Source organism: Sus scrofa, chromosome 18 (assembly GCF_054392235.1).
Source record: "Sus scrofa isolate SSC_HxYL_T2T_F1_AM1 chromosome 18, Sscrofa_HxYL_maternal_Yorkshire_Landrace_v2.0, whole genome shotgun sequence".
NCBI classification, from domain to species: Eukaryota; Metazoa; Chordata; class Mammalia; order Artiodactyla; family Suidae; genus Sus; species Sus scrofa.
Genome location: NC_139400.1, coordinates 48530038 through 48544687, shown reverse-complemented (window position 1 = coordinate 48544687; position 14650 = coordinate 48530038). Strand labels below are relative to the sequence as shown.

Sequence of the window (14650 nt, the reverse complement as noted above, 5' to 3'; positions counted from 1 at the left end):
AAGCCAGTGGTCTTAATTAACCCGTGCTCGAGTTTACTCTGTAGCTGCTGGACTCAATTACGGAGATGGAGGAATCAGCCTCTCACCAGCGATTCTCTGTAGCTTTTCTTTCTTTCTTTCTTTGAGGGCTTGGGATTCAGAGCTTGCACTCTATCTCCACACAGCCAGACACCAGGGAAATGATCGGACATGGCGGTTCTGTGCCACAGTGACCTTTGGTAGAATATTAAAAAAAACTTCCAAGTGTTATTAGAAGGAGTAACCCCCCCGCAACTAAACCCATAGCTAAGGTTTAGTTTTGGGGTGTGTGTGAGTGTGTGTGTGTGTGTGTGTTCCAGATGTGACTCTACAGACCATCTGGTTGAAATAACTTTTGTGCTGAACTGTAATTACAAGCTATTTATTATGAATCTTGGGATCTTGCTATGGCTTTGGATGGGCTGCTCAGTTTCTAATTAAGCAAAGAGTTCCTATAGGTAAGAAAGTGTGTGTGTCTTCCTATTTATTAGGCCCCAGATTTCAACCTCACACCCCACCCCCGTGCTTAGAGTTTTGAATTCCTTGTGTTTGAGGATTCTTCTTTGCAGAGAGGAGATGCACTTGAGGGGGGTGGCCCCTCCCTAAGGCTGCAGGCAGGTTTGCTGAAAGCATAAAGCTGAGGAAACAGATGCTCTGAGGCAGATGCCTTGGGTAGGGGCAGCTGTTATGGAAGGATGGCTTCGAGGAACTGCATTTTCCAAAGCCAAGTCACTGTTCAAAATGCCAAGCGACACAGACACCTAATTGTCGTTCTTGATTACTTAGGTGATGGTAAAAGGGTACTGTTAATTTTTTTCATTACGTGATGAATTTTATTACCTTTAGAGTTGTATAAGGATCATGACAACCCAATTTTGTAGCATTTCCATCCCAAATCCCCAGCCCATCCCCCCGCCCCCAACCTGTCTCCTTTGGAAACCATAAGTTTTTCAAAGTCTGTGAGTCAGTATCTGTTCCGTAAAGAAGTTCATTGTGTCCATTTTTTTAGATTCCACATGTAAGTGATAGCATGTGATGTTGGTGTCTCACTGTCTGACTGACTTCACTTAGTATGACAATTTCCAGGTCTATCCATGTTGCTGCAAATGCCATTATTTCTTTCCTTTTAATGGCTGAGTAATATTCCATCATGTATAGGTACCACATCTTCTTTATCCATTCCTCTGTTGATAGGCATTTCGGTTGTTTCCATGTCTTGGCTACTGCATATAGAGGGCACTGTTAATTTTTAAAAATATACCTCTTTAGGAGCTCCCATTGTGGCTCAGCAGTAACGAACCCAACTAGTATCCATGAGGACATGGGTTCGATCCCTGGCCCTGCCCTGTGCATTAAGGATACTGCATTGCTGTGCCTATGGTGAAGGCTGGCAGCTGTAGCTCCGATTTGACCCCTAACCTGGGAACTTTCATATGCCGAGGGTTCTAAAAAGAACAACAACAACAACAAAAAACAACAAAAAGCACCTCTTTAATTTGAATTGTGGCCATAGCTATGTATTTAGTTTGCAATTTAAGAAAAAAATATGAAAATAAATCACAGGGCTGTGACTTAACAGTGAGTCACGATGCCACCGTCATTATGAAGAAGAGAAGGGAAGGGAAGGCGCTTTGGGCGGCTTGGAGCTGGGATTCCTGGGTGCAGGCCGCAGCCAGCCCTTCACCACAGGACTCTGGACAGCTCCCGGGCCCATCTCCGTCTCCCTGGCAGTAAGAATACCCCCTTCCTGGCAGTGGTTCTCAGCCTGGGCTGCACGCTGGAATTACCTGGCAAGCCCGATCCTGAGATAAATCAGACCTGAGCTCCAGAGGGTGGGAGACAGTGCTGGTCTTGGGTAGGAACTGCACCTGGGTTCGGATTTGCAGCCAAAGGTGAGGATCCCTGCCTCCCAGGATGTTAAGGAGTCACTGCGATTGGCTTTAGGAGGACCCTTACCACATAGCAGACATCACAGAGGGGGGAGGAAAAGGAGATCGCATTCCTTAGTTCAACCACAGTCAACCAATAACCAATACCAGAAAAAAACAAAGGTCTGCACACCAGCCCTGCAGGAGTGGGAAGAGTGGCTGAGCACGGCGGGCGTTTTCTGTGTGTGTCATCCAGTGGGAACGTCTGAGCAGAGCTGGTCAGGGTGGGCTCATGATTCCCATGCTGCTGTGGCCTTGCCCAGCCATCAGGCTGGCGAGACAAGACTGTGCCGAAGTGGAGCTGTTGGGATGGGGAGGCCCAGCTGTCCCCTGATCCACGCGCTTTACTCTGGGGGAGGGGCAAACGGTGAGTTGGAGGGAGTGGGGGTCTGGGACTCTGGACCTTCTGATCATTCAAAGGGGAGGGGATAATCTGGCTTCATTTTAGAATTAGACCCTGGGAGCATGTGGGGGGCTCTGCAACTCCCAGGAAATTGGAGGGCTGCACAGGGGTGAAGTGTTTTATTTTAGAATTGCTGTAGAGCTGAAATGTGGTGTATGGGCTCAGCTTGGACTCCAGTCCCCCCCCCCCCCACACACACCCCGTACTCCCATTCACACCCCTCACACCCTTCCTTGGTGCTGGAATAGGAATGGTGAGAGCTTCCTTGCTCTCTTGACATGGAAGCATACTAGGTACACTGTGAATCTTCCAAAGGTCATTGTCAGGGCTGAGTCAGGAGTTCTCTTGCATATATTCCAGGAGGGTTCCAAGGTCATCTGGAGGGAAGGATGCTGACCAGTTGCTCCTTTCCCATCTGTCCCCAAATCAGGCAATGAATGTGGGTGGGGTGTGCGCCCTGTGCACATTTAGGTCAACTTGAAGTCCACCTCTGCCACTGCCAGGCTGTATGAGCTTGAAGAAGTCATAGACCTTCTCTGACTTATAAACAGAAGATAGCGATAATGCTTACCTCACAGGATTTTAATCAGACCGAAAGCCACAGCACGTAGCATTTAGTAAACACTCCTTATGGTTCCAATATTGTTGAAGTTTTGTGACACAGGATTCTTGTTTCACGTGCATCCTGTTCTGCAAACAGGTCTGTGCATCATGTTTGGATCTTCTCAAAGTCATGTTAACAGCTAACCTTTCAGGATACGACCAAAGATGCAGATGCTACCACACTTTCATTAGCATAAGTGCTAATATAATGCAGCTGTCCCACAGCCGTGAAACACTGATGACTGTGTCTCTGCCTGGCGTGGGGAATATTATTTTTTCTCTTACTGAGCCGATTCAATACTCAACTTTGTCATTATTTGAGTTGGAACTTTAGATTGCTGCATTTTAATGCACTCTACTATTAAGGCTTGTTGGACGGCTGTGTGCAAATATTTTTGTTCTCACGATGCAGTCCTGGCCCAGGTAGCCCAATGGGCAAAATATGATTTACACAAATATTATCGTTTCACTAGTGTGTACTAAAAAGAAACCTTAGAGCAGAAAGCGGCTCTCTCTCGGCGTTTGATTATCTAGGTTAAATGGGCTTGCAAAGAAGGGTCTTTTCATCCTCTCTCATCTGCCCTTAATCTCAATCTCTTCCTGAGTGGATATTTCTTTTCCAGAAAGAGCACAATCTCATTTACTATTGCAGTTTTCTTGCCAAGATGAAGGCAAGATAAGAAGAGGGAAGCTAGGTGAACCTCAGCCTTGTGCTAGGATTCTGGGGATTGTGTTGGAAGTTGATTTCAAATATTTCTTGTCTTTTTTTTTTTTTTTTTTTTTTGTCTAGAACAAGGAAGTGACCTGCAAGAGAGAAAAGTGCCCAGTGCTGTCAAGAGACTGTGCCCTGGCCATCAAGCAGAGGGGAGCCTGTTGCGAGCGGTGTAAAGGTGATTTATGACTTGGCTGTTCTTTTTTGGCTGTTCTTTCAGGCGTTTTCATTTCTCTCTCACCTTTCTCTTCACTCAGCCCTTGGCTGGGGTGCAAGCGGGTGTCGGGAGGGAAGCGGTGGTGTGTGTGTGTGTGTGTGAGTGAGTGTTGGGGGCTCGGTGGGGAGGGGGATTCTCCTTGTGGGGGGGTGAAAGTAGGGGGAGCATCTGCATCGGCGGTTTATTTTCTAAGGGCAGCTGTTAAAATGTCACAGAGGAGGTGTAAACGTGATGCCTTGGCATGTTGGTACCCACGCAGGCGAGCCTGTTCTGTCAGGAAGTTTCAACACTCAGTTCTACGTTCTACACTCGGCCTGCCCACCTCTGCCCGGGGAGTCTTTAAGACTGATTTTCATCCTTCGGGTCCCTATTCAAGTTTTTATGCTGCCTTCCAAATGAAATCTAAGCTCTGCCCTTTGTCTCTGAGCATCTCTAACACACCCCTACTCCAACCCATCTCCAGGGCACACGTCTCTCTTGAACATGCTGGTCTAGTCTTGCCTCTGCCTTTGTCTGGGTCTTTCCTCCCAACCTGGCCTGATGCTGCCTGTGCTGAAGGTCCCCCGGCCCTCCTCCATCACTTTCCCAGCTAAGCGTCCATGGCATCCAGAAGTTTCACTCAGACACTTCAGTGATGTGCTTTTCCTCCCTCATTGTCTCCTTTGGGTTCAGCGGATCATCAGCGTCTCGGGACAGGAGCCAGGTCGTGCTCTGACATCGTCTAGTGTATGTTCCCGTATGTGTGAACAGCGCTTAACTGAGTGTGGTCCCCGGGTCAACATGTAGTTCAGGAGGTGGGCTCTGGAGTCACACTGCCAAGTCTGAATCCAATAGTCCTGGGTTGCAAAGGGATTTCCCCAAAGATGCATCCCAGGTTGCAGAGTGTTCCTTCAAAGTTCGTGTCCGCTAGGATCCTCAGAATGTGACCTTAATTGGGAATGGGGCCTTTGAAGATGTAATCAGGCTAAGGTCATAATGGATTAGGGCGGCTCCAATATGACTGGTGTCTTTTTTTTTTTTTTTTTTTTTTTTGTCTTTTTGCCATTTCTAGGGCCGCTCCCACGGCATATGGAGGTTCCCAGGCTAGGGGTCTAATTGGAGCCGTAGGCACTGGCCTACGCCAGAGCCACAGCAACGCGGGATCCGAGCCGCGTCTGCAACCTACACCATAGCTCACGGCAACACCGGATCGTTAACCCACTGAGCAAGGGCAGGGACCGAACCCGCAACCTCATGGTTCCTAGTCAGATTTCGTTAACCACTGCACCACGACGGGAACTCCATGACTGGTGTCTTTTTGTGAAGAAAAGACAGAGGCACACGAAGGAGGTGGCCTTATAAGAAGAGGGGCAGATATAACGCCTGGGCTCTGTTGATGTGATTCAGGTTCACTTGCCATGGGTGGGGAGGCTAGATTTCTTTTTCTTTTTTCATTTTTTCTTTCTTAGGGCCGCATCCATGGCACATGGAAGTTCCCAGCTTGGGGTTGAATCAGAGCTATAGCTGCTGGTCTACACCACAGCCACAGCAACACGGGGATCGGAGCCGCGTCTGTGACCTACACCACAGCTCACAGCAATGCCAGGATCCTTAACTCACTGAGCAAGGCCAGAGATCAAACCCACATCCTCATGGATACCAGTTGGATTTGTTTCTGCCGAGCCACAGTGGGAACTCCTCAGACTTCTTAAAAGCTCCCAGGAGACTTAACGTGCAGCCTGAGTGGGAACCTCTGAAAGAAATCCTGACTGAGTACTAGGTGATATCTATCCAAAGAAGAATGAGCATACTTTTGTTTTTTGAGGGTGTAAAGGGGAGGCCTAAAAGAACCATCAAAAAGGGCTCTGGAGGAGCCAGGTAAACTAAAGCCCCATTTCTAGTGATGACTCATAAGTCCCTATATTCAATGAGGATTCTGTGAACTTTTCATGACACACTATTATATAAAATCCGTATGTCAAGGGTTAACGCCGAATTGTTTATAACTACAGTTATCACAGTAAACTATAATATTTTATATACTTTTTATAGAAATACTTGAATATAATTATTATCATTTAATATAGTTATTGTAGTAAACGATAATAATTGTTTGTAAATGTCTAAAAACAAAGAAACAAACACATTTAAAAAGAGAGAGAGAGACAGGGCTGCAATTGTGCTGACACAAGCCAAGGAATGTCTGGGGTTACCTAGAGCTGGGTCAAGGGCAGAGGGATTCTTCCCCTAGAGTCTTCCAATGGAGCATGGCCCTGCCAAAACCTTGATGTTGGACTTCTGGTCTCCAGAACTGTCAGAGAATTCATTTTTGTTGTCTTAAGGCCCCAAGCGCATGGTAATTTGTTACAGCAGCCCCGGAAACTCAAAGCCTGACATCTCCCCCTGGGCAGGTGGAGACGTGGACCCTCTCTCTATGCCAGTTGCCTCACCTGTTAAATGAGGATAATAATGGTGTTGGAGGGAGTTAATGGGGAAACGCCAAGGGTTTAGCTCAGTGCAGGGCGTGTAAACGTGTCTCAGTTACTATTGGGAGGTGCTCTGTAAATGGACTTGACTGTAAAAACATGTTTTCTGAAGCCTTGTGGAGCAGGGGGACTCAACCAGTTACATCTCACCTCCTTCCTATGGAATTAGGAGTCAAATGTTTTACTCATATGACTTCGGAGAGCTATGGATGCAAGACCTGAAATAGTAATTTCTTAGGAATCTCCCAAGCAGATGGGCAGATAAAGCGATTACAATTAAGGATACATGGCTGAGCCAAGTGCATCTCAGTTACTGTTCACCTTAAAGAACCTCTTCTACTTCATTCATTTTCTTTTTAACCTGTTGATTTGCCATCTTTATCGTGCAAGGCTGCCCTGCCTGTGAGAAGGGAGTTGCATGGAAGCAGAATACTGTAAGGGACCATGCCCACGGCTTTCCGTTCCTTCCGCCTTATCCATAGGGCAGGAAAGCACTCTCAGTTGCTGCAGTGCGTAACCTCCTTTCGCTCTTTCCCTGCCTCTTCCTTGATCCTCATTCTTTCCTCTGCTTTTCCTAATGTCCCAAGGGAAAAGGATACTTGTGACAAACACAGTTCCAGAGGAGTATCCTTTGTGAGCTTAAGAAGATAACTTCTTTTCAAAGTAAGCTGGACCCACGAATAGACCACTGAATTCAGCCTCCAGAGTCTTTGTTCCGAGACGAATGTCAGGGCCTCTGGGGGGAGGTTGAAATTCCCAGCTTGCCCTGAGGTGGACCTTCCTGAGAGAAACACCTGAACAGATCTGGCTTGAAGACTCTGGAGGGGGATGCTGAAGATGCCCCCTTTATTTTCTCTGTTTCTACTCCCTAATGCAGTGTTTGTTGCCTGGGTTTGAAGGGACACCGTTGTATTAGCTCTTAGCTCCTGGTTTATTTCTGGTTTTCTGATTACATATACTCACAGAAGCAGCTTTGAAAAATAGTCTAAGCTGTGGGGAAGCGGAAAATAAATCAGTCTTAGTCCCACCACCCAGAAGTAACAGTTGTTAATATTTGATTTTTTTTCCTGTATTTTTTTCCCCATGGAAGTTTTTCTAATTGGCATCTTACTATTGAATCATATTATTTCTGTGAGATTTTTTTTACCACCACTTAACATCAGGGCATAACATCTTCTCAAGATATTTAGAAATACTGCCCTTAATGGGTACCTAAGATTCTGCGTGGGACTATACCAGCATTCATTGAATTATTTCTTTATTACTGGGCATTTAGGTTGTGCCCTGGATTTCAGCATTGAGCAAGGGTAAGTACCAGAAGCTGAAACCAAAAAGCTTAGTGCTGTAAAGGAAAACAACCAAAAGAGAGAATAAAGAGGAGCCTTGCCTGGGTAGAGTTAACCCCAAAACGGCTCTAGGTTTGGCCTCCCAAGGAACCTGGGTAACCCTCTCCTCCTCCTCAGTGTTCTCTGATCACACAGGGAGCAACAGCAACAAATCCTTAGTGTGGAGCAGAAGTTCTGAGACCACAGCAGCAGCTGTGCTTCTCCTAAGCCCTCTTCCAACAAAGTGTACTCCCTGGCTAACACCGGGGGTATTGACTTTTACTCAGTAATTCAGTGCGGAATCATGGTAATGGAGAGTTTGTTGATAATACTTTAATTTAGAGCAGAATGATGTCTAGGCAAGATTGTCTCAGGGGCATTTTTTTTTTTTTTTTTTGAGGTCGATGCATACTTTTATTGGACGGTTAGATAATAGGGAGTGCATTTTACAGATGAGGAACTGACTTAGCAATCTGCGCAAAGTCACAAAAAGCTTGAAATGACCTGTCAGGACTCATGTGGGCCCTGGTCCAACAGACCCCGGCCCGGTGCCTGGCGGGGGAAGGCCTGGAACACCCGTCGGTGCTCCGGATCCACAGCCCCTGCTACTGTCAGGGACCCACGCTGCGCTGACAGGGGCCCGCGCCAAACCCCAGGAGGAGGGGGCTGGGAGGCGCTGGGCAGCCGCGCGGGGTCGCGCGGAATCCCGGGGGCTTCCCGCCTCCGGGCCTGCGCCCCGCCCCGCTTCCGGGGCGGATCCGGAAGTGGGTTCTGGGCTGCTGTGGGGACCTCAGAACTCCGCTGGCCAGTTAACACATGGTAGCAGGAGAGCTGGTGGGCTTCGTTCTTCTGTATTTGGGGAGGCATTTACATTCCGAGGTACCACTTCATGCTGTTTTTAAAGCTGCTCACTGGACAGACCAGGCCTCCTTGTAAAGGTGAGCACGGCAGTTACCCGCGCGGCAGGGTGGGTGGAGGGCGTGGGTCCACCAGGCTTCCCCGCAGAGACAGCACCTTTCTCCGGTCGGCAAACACATGGGAAGGGGAAATCTGGTATTGCTAACTGGGTGGAGGAATAGTCCATGCTAGTTGCTTTGAGTTTCCCTTGAGCATCGTTTGTGTTTGGTTGTGCAGCCTCTTAGCTGAGGATATCGGGAGTATAAATGGTGTTTCTCAAAATGCAGTGGACCAAAGCATCGCCGGGGACAGTGCTGATTCCTGGGCCTTGCCCAGTCATTGTAGTGACTGCAGTCGTCATTGGCTTCATCAGAATTGCTGGGGCTCTTGCATGAAGTCCTTACTCAGAGCCAGGCCCTGAGTGGGTCCTCACAGCCTAGTAAGGGAGAGACCACCGTAGCCCCATTTTGCACGTGAAAAATGGTGGCACTGAGAGGTTTAATGACTTGCCCAAGGCCACAGAGCTAGTGAATCACAGAGATGTAATCCGACTGTGGTCTCCCCATTAAGCTTTAAGGTGTGAAAGAGCCTCGCACAAGCTCTGCACCTGGCTCCCTGAGCCGGCATTTTCAGGCTCCACCTGGACGCTCTTGGGGGCTGAGGCTTGAGAACCACTGCTGCCAGGTAAACGAAGGAAAGGAAGAGAGAAGGCGGGCCTTCTTGATGAAGGAATGAGAAGCACATCTGTGAGAGGCTCTTGGTTAGTATCTGCTCTGGTCAGTGCATCTTTGGGGTGAGAAATCTCTTTGCCCTTTGTAGCTCTGAGGCTGTGGTCCTTTGCTCTGATCATTTGCTCTCCTTCTATTTTGAAATTTTGTATCATTAGAATGATAGCTCAAAAAAGAAAGAAAAATTGATAATGACCAAGAAAATGTAACTCAAATGTTGAAGTGCTGGTGAATGCTTATCAAAGCTCTTTCCTAGTTATTCAATTGTGCAAAGTAACATTAGGGAGCATGGGAGCACCTGAGCCCAAATAACTGGCAGAGAACTTCCATCATATGTTGAAGTTATTTTTTTGTTGTTGTTTTCCACCTTATTTCTCTTCCTCCTTCCCTTATTTAGCATCATTATTTTTAATTTTAACTTCAGTGGCATAACTACTACATTAATACATTATCATACTAAAACTTTAAACAATAAAGGGAATAAAATCTTTTCTGAGCTACAAATCCCCACTCTTCTCAGAAATAACAACTGATACAACTTATTGTATCTTTCCCAGAGCCTTTTCTGTTTATTACATATATACACATATGCATATATATACATATATATGTAACTTTGTATATGTAGTTTTATTTTTACATAAATAAAATTGAATTGTACTTATTCTTCCACAGTTTGCTTTAAAAAAAAAAAATCTCTACAATAATATGACTGAGGAATTTTCCCATGCTAGTTAATGCTTTTTGGTTGTAAGGATTCTGAAGCATAGATGTATAATAATTTATTTAACATCTTCTTATTGAGGCACATTTATATTTTTAGTTTTATGCCAAGCTGCAGGGAAGGAATTTGCCATTCTTATTGTGCTGATGCCCAGAGACAGAAACCTGGAAATCAAAGTACTGTGAGGAGAGGCATGCACATGTTAAATTATAATGGACAATACTCAGTGGCCTCCAAAGAAGACAAGACTAGTCTCCTTTCCTATTTCCTTGAGAGTTTTCAAGCCTTCCTTACTAAAAGAAGGTAGACTAGAGGAGGGGGTATTGGTTTTACAGAGAGCACCATCTAGGCACATCATCTGCTTTTGCCTTGAAAACTTGCCTATACAGCCATGTTGTCTGTGTACCACCCTTGTAGCCAAGTCTTAATTTTCTGCCATCACATCCACACTCCTATTCCAGTTCTTTATGTATTTTTAAATCAAATATAGAAAGCACTGACAATTGTCAACAAATTAAGACTTGAATGCTGCTGTTTTTGCAAAATTTTACCCATGCTAATGAACTGGAGTTATAGAATCAATTAAGTTTAGAATATAGGCTGGATGAGAAAAGGGGGACTGTTTTACAGGCCTCTTATTTCGAAGAGTGATTTTTCAATGAGAAATATTATCATGTTCATCATCCCAGTTATCAAACATACTCCACATTTGAGGCATTTGAAGACTCTGAGGTTATATTACTTTTTGTGGTTTTGGCACTTCCAACATGGGGAAAGCATGGAGAGAGATGCCATATTATAAGCTCATTCTTTCCTGGCCAATCTCTGAAGAAATTTGGGCCAGTTAAAGTTTCCATATGAAGTTATGCTTATGTTTATGTTTTATTATATGTGTACTGATGTATATATGGGAATACTTGTAATTAGTATTCTTTTTTTGTCTTTTTAGGGCCACTCTCGCAGCAGATGGAGGTTCCCAGGCTAGGGGTCTAATTGGAGCTATAGCTGCCAGCCTATGCCAGAGCCACAGCAACGGGGGATCCGAGCTGCATCTGCGACCTTCACCACAGCTCACGGCTGCCATTAGTATTCTTAATTTACCTATAATTATCTAGACCCTCATTTCATTCCTTTAAATAATGACAGAAGTTTATATTTATTACATCCATGAAGACCATGCTCATTCTCTGTGGGTCCTTAAGGTCATTCCTGTTCTTTGTTTGAGGCCAGGCTGTGTATCAGGAATTGTTCCCACAGGAAAACAAGATCTTCTCTATGTTGATCACCTTCTGGTGTGATGAAAAGTGGAACCTGCTTGTATTTACCAAGAGCTCTGACCCCCTTGAGAAAGCCTTTCCACTTAGCGTTGTTGAAGCCCTGGGGGTGGTGAGGTGAGAATTGTCTGGTTGATTTTAAAACCTGTATCCCCACCTGCGACCTTCCTTGGGCTGTGATTCCCCGCAGTGCTGGGTTAGCTGGTTTATGTTCACCACTTAGTCCTCACAGCAGCAGGGTCACTTCTCTCTCTCTCACTTTACATGGGAGGAAAGTGAGGCCTTGGAGAGCTTAGGTTGCTCACTGCCAAGGTGTTAGTGACCCAAAGATCAACCAGCAAGTGTCCGTGCCCTCAAAGAACTCGCCCTTCTGGAGGGACAGAGAAATACCATGTGGTGGGGGCAGGTCTCCAGGGAAGGTGTGCCAGTGTGCAGAGGGAAAGAGTTGTGCGCTGGGGAAGGCTTTCCAGAGGGGCAACTCACTTTGGTGATCAAAAAAGAATTCATTGCATCCAAAGAGGGCTGATTAGAGGAAGGCTCCCAGGTAAGGGTCATGATTCACACAAAGGGATGGACTAGTTCTTAGGCCCTGCCCGCCACTCAGGATCACCTAGGGACCTTGTTAAAATATTGTTTCCTGGGCTTTTAAGTTTTTGTTTGTTGATTGTTTGGGGAAGGGTCGAGGGGTCAGATAAGAAAGTGAAGAATCTTTTTTTTTTTTTTTTTTTGTCTTTTTAGGGCTGCGCTTGTGGCATATGGAGGTTCCCAGGCTAGGGGTCCAGTTGGAGCTGTAGCCGCCAGCCTACGCCAGAGCCACAGCAACACCAGATCCGAGCTGTGTCTGCAACCTACACCATAGCTTATGGCAACGCCAGATCCTTAACCCACTGAGCAAGGCCAGGGATCGAACCCGCAACCTCAGGGTTCCTAGTTGGATTTATTTCCACTGTGCCACAACGGGAACTCCAAAAGTGAAGAATCTTATCATGCCTTCTACTTATTGTCCTCTGAAAAAGATGTTATTGAAGAGGAAGCAGTGGAGTAAATGTACTGAGGGCAGAAATATGAAAACTCATGTTTCTAAGAGGATTCTTAGGAAGGTGTGTGAGTGGGGCGGCTGGGGAATTTGTGTTCCTGTTTGCTTCAGTCTGATTGCTCAGATGTTCCATTCATTCATTCATTCATTCAACAAATATTTACTGATCCACATGCCAGCCATTCATGGGATGGCCCTGCTTACCATATTGTTCTTACCTTTCATGAAGCCAGATTATTCTTTAAAACAAAAAAGTAAGTAAATTATAATAAGTCTTCCCAAGGAAGTGTTCCAGTGTACTTTTCAGATTATTTTATGCTAATGATTGTCCTACATTTTAAAAAATCCAAATAGCCTAATAACTGGGCAAGAGATTAATCTAATTTGAAAAAACTCAATATTGCTTGATGAAAACAAATGAGATCATTGAGAGTCAAACAGATGGTTTTGGCAGCTTTTCTGTATTTACTTGGACTGAAAATCACCCTTTAATTTGGGGTTCTTTCATGAACAATAATGTATTTGTTATCTGAATATGTGTTTGTTATTAGTGGATTGTAAATGAATAAGGTATGTTTCAAACACCTATAGGTCAAATTCCATCCTCTTTCTTCCTAAAGTGCATAAAATATTAATTGTCCACAATACTTTGATGAAAGATATAAGAAAATAGTCTTTCATTTGTCAAGTGGGATTTATTTTCCACAATCTTCTTTTGTCTTTGATGTCTCTCTGCTTCGTCTTGTTTTCCTGTGGGTTGTGATCCCATGGGTTTTGTTTTTTCATAGTTTAATTTTTATATTTGATTTAAAAGGTCCTATGATGTCCCAGAAAATGAAAGGGAAGAGGTAAAAATATAAACATTTGCGCACCGATTTCCAAAATGGGACAGCCCATTAGGAGCAAAACGTGCATGGAGAATTTTGAGAGGATTGGGCTCATTTATAGAGACCAACTGCTGACCACATTAAAAGGGAGTGATGCATAATGGTGAAAGATGGGGTACTCTTAGTTATAGCTTGCCTTTCGTATAGTACAGGGTCACGACTAAGGGGTGGCTTCCTGTGTTGCCCTGAGAATGACCTGGGAGATGACCGTGCTTTTTAGAAAGTTGCTATGTGGCTGTTTTGGAGGGAGCCAGCCAATTGCCGTATATATGAATGATCATTAAAAAAAAAAAAAAAAAAAAAAAAACTTAAAAAATAATTACACTCCCTGTGTTTGTTGACAGAATAAATTGTCCTATTGTTTACAAGTTTTAAGATGGAAACGCTGAGTTAGCCATGCGTGTGTCAATCTGGTTGTTTGCCTTTAACCAGACTTCTTTTGGCAATCATGATTGTGCATTGTGTGTTTCTGAAACAAAAGAACAGCTCTTTCTCCAGCCTCTGTGTTCCTTTCTTTTAGACATGGTAGTTATTCTGTATGATTGATCTGGATGCAGTTTGCCCAGGTTTCACATTCCAAGTAAGGAATGGCCTGCCTTAAGGTAATACTCTATTAGTTATTTAAACTATACCGTGAACTAGATTCAGAGACTATTTTGGAGTAGACAAACCCCAGTTTTTAGGTTTTCATAGATAATGTTACATTCACCCCCCAGGTGGTGCTTATTCTAGTTCTTACTTAACAAATGGGGAAATAGAGATGCTTGGGGAGGTGACATGATGTTTTTCAAGATCCCATGATTGCACAGATGTAGCAGGGCTCAGACTCCAAACGCTCCATTCTTCTTTGTAACATGTACATCGCCTCTGAGAGCAGAAGGAGGGAGGAGAGGCCTGGATGATTAGGAGGGCTCCAGAGATGAAGGAGTGAGAGAGACGCTGGCATCAGTTTTATCTGCATCAGTTTCGTCTCTGCCACATACTGCCTCCCTCTGTAGACTTTTATACTCTGGGTGGACCAGCAATTTCAAAGGAAGTATGTAGGCAGGGAAGCTTTGTGGAGGGAACTGAAAACAACCTGTGGCTTAGGAGGCAGTGGCTTTTCTTTTTAATTGACGTATGTCAGGAAACCCTCTAACTTACTTTTTCCTCTTTAGTATCCATGATTGTATGATAGCAATGCCCCAGGGAGACAATTTGGATGAGCTTTACTCTTTTGTGAGTATGTGTATGCCTGATTTCATAAAATATTTTATTTATTTTTTAACTTTTAAATTAAAAAAAAATTTTTTTTTGGATGCGTCATGGCATTCGGAAGTTTCTGGGCCAGGGATCAAAAACCTGAGCCATAGCAGTGGCAACACCGAGTCCTTAGCCTCTAGACCATTGGCGAACTCCATAAAATATTTTAATGGATTTAATTGCAGTCATAC

The 14650-nt window shown here is 44.8% G+C and overlaps 1 protein-coding gene across 12 annotated transcripts in view; it reads left to right on the top strand.

Annotated features, from left to right (window-relative positions):
- BMPER (BMP binding endothelial regulator) overlaps window positions 1-14650 on the top strand; it is a 247149-nt gene that overhangs the window by 30730 nt on the left and 201769 nt on the right. For 9 of the 12 annotated variants that reach the window (XM_085005869.1, XM_085005875.1, XM_085005872.1 and 6 more), the window contains exon 3: window positions 3743-3842. In XM_085005869.1, the coding sequence (XP_084861995.1) occupies window positions 3743-3842 (100 nt within the window). Of the gene's footprint in view, window positions 1-3742; window positions 3843-8425; window positions 8610-14650 lie in introns of those variants that run through there. The other 3 variants (XM_085005873.1, XM_085005874.1, XM_013990845.3) reach the window with 1 other exon arrangement.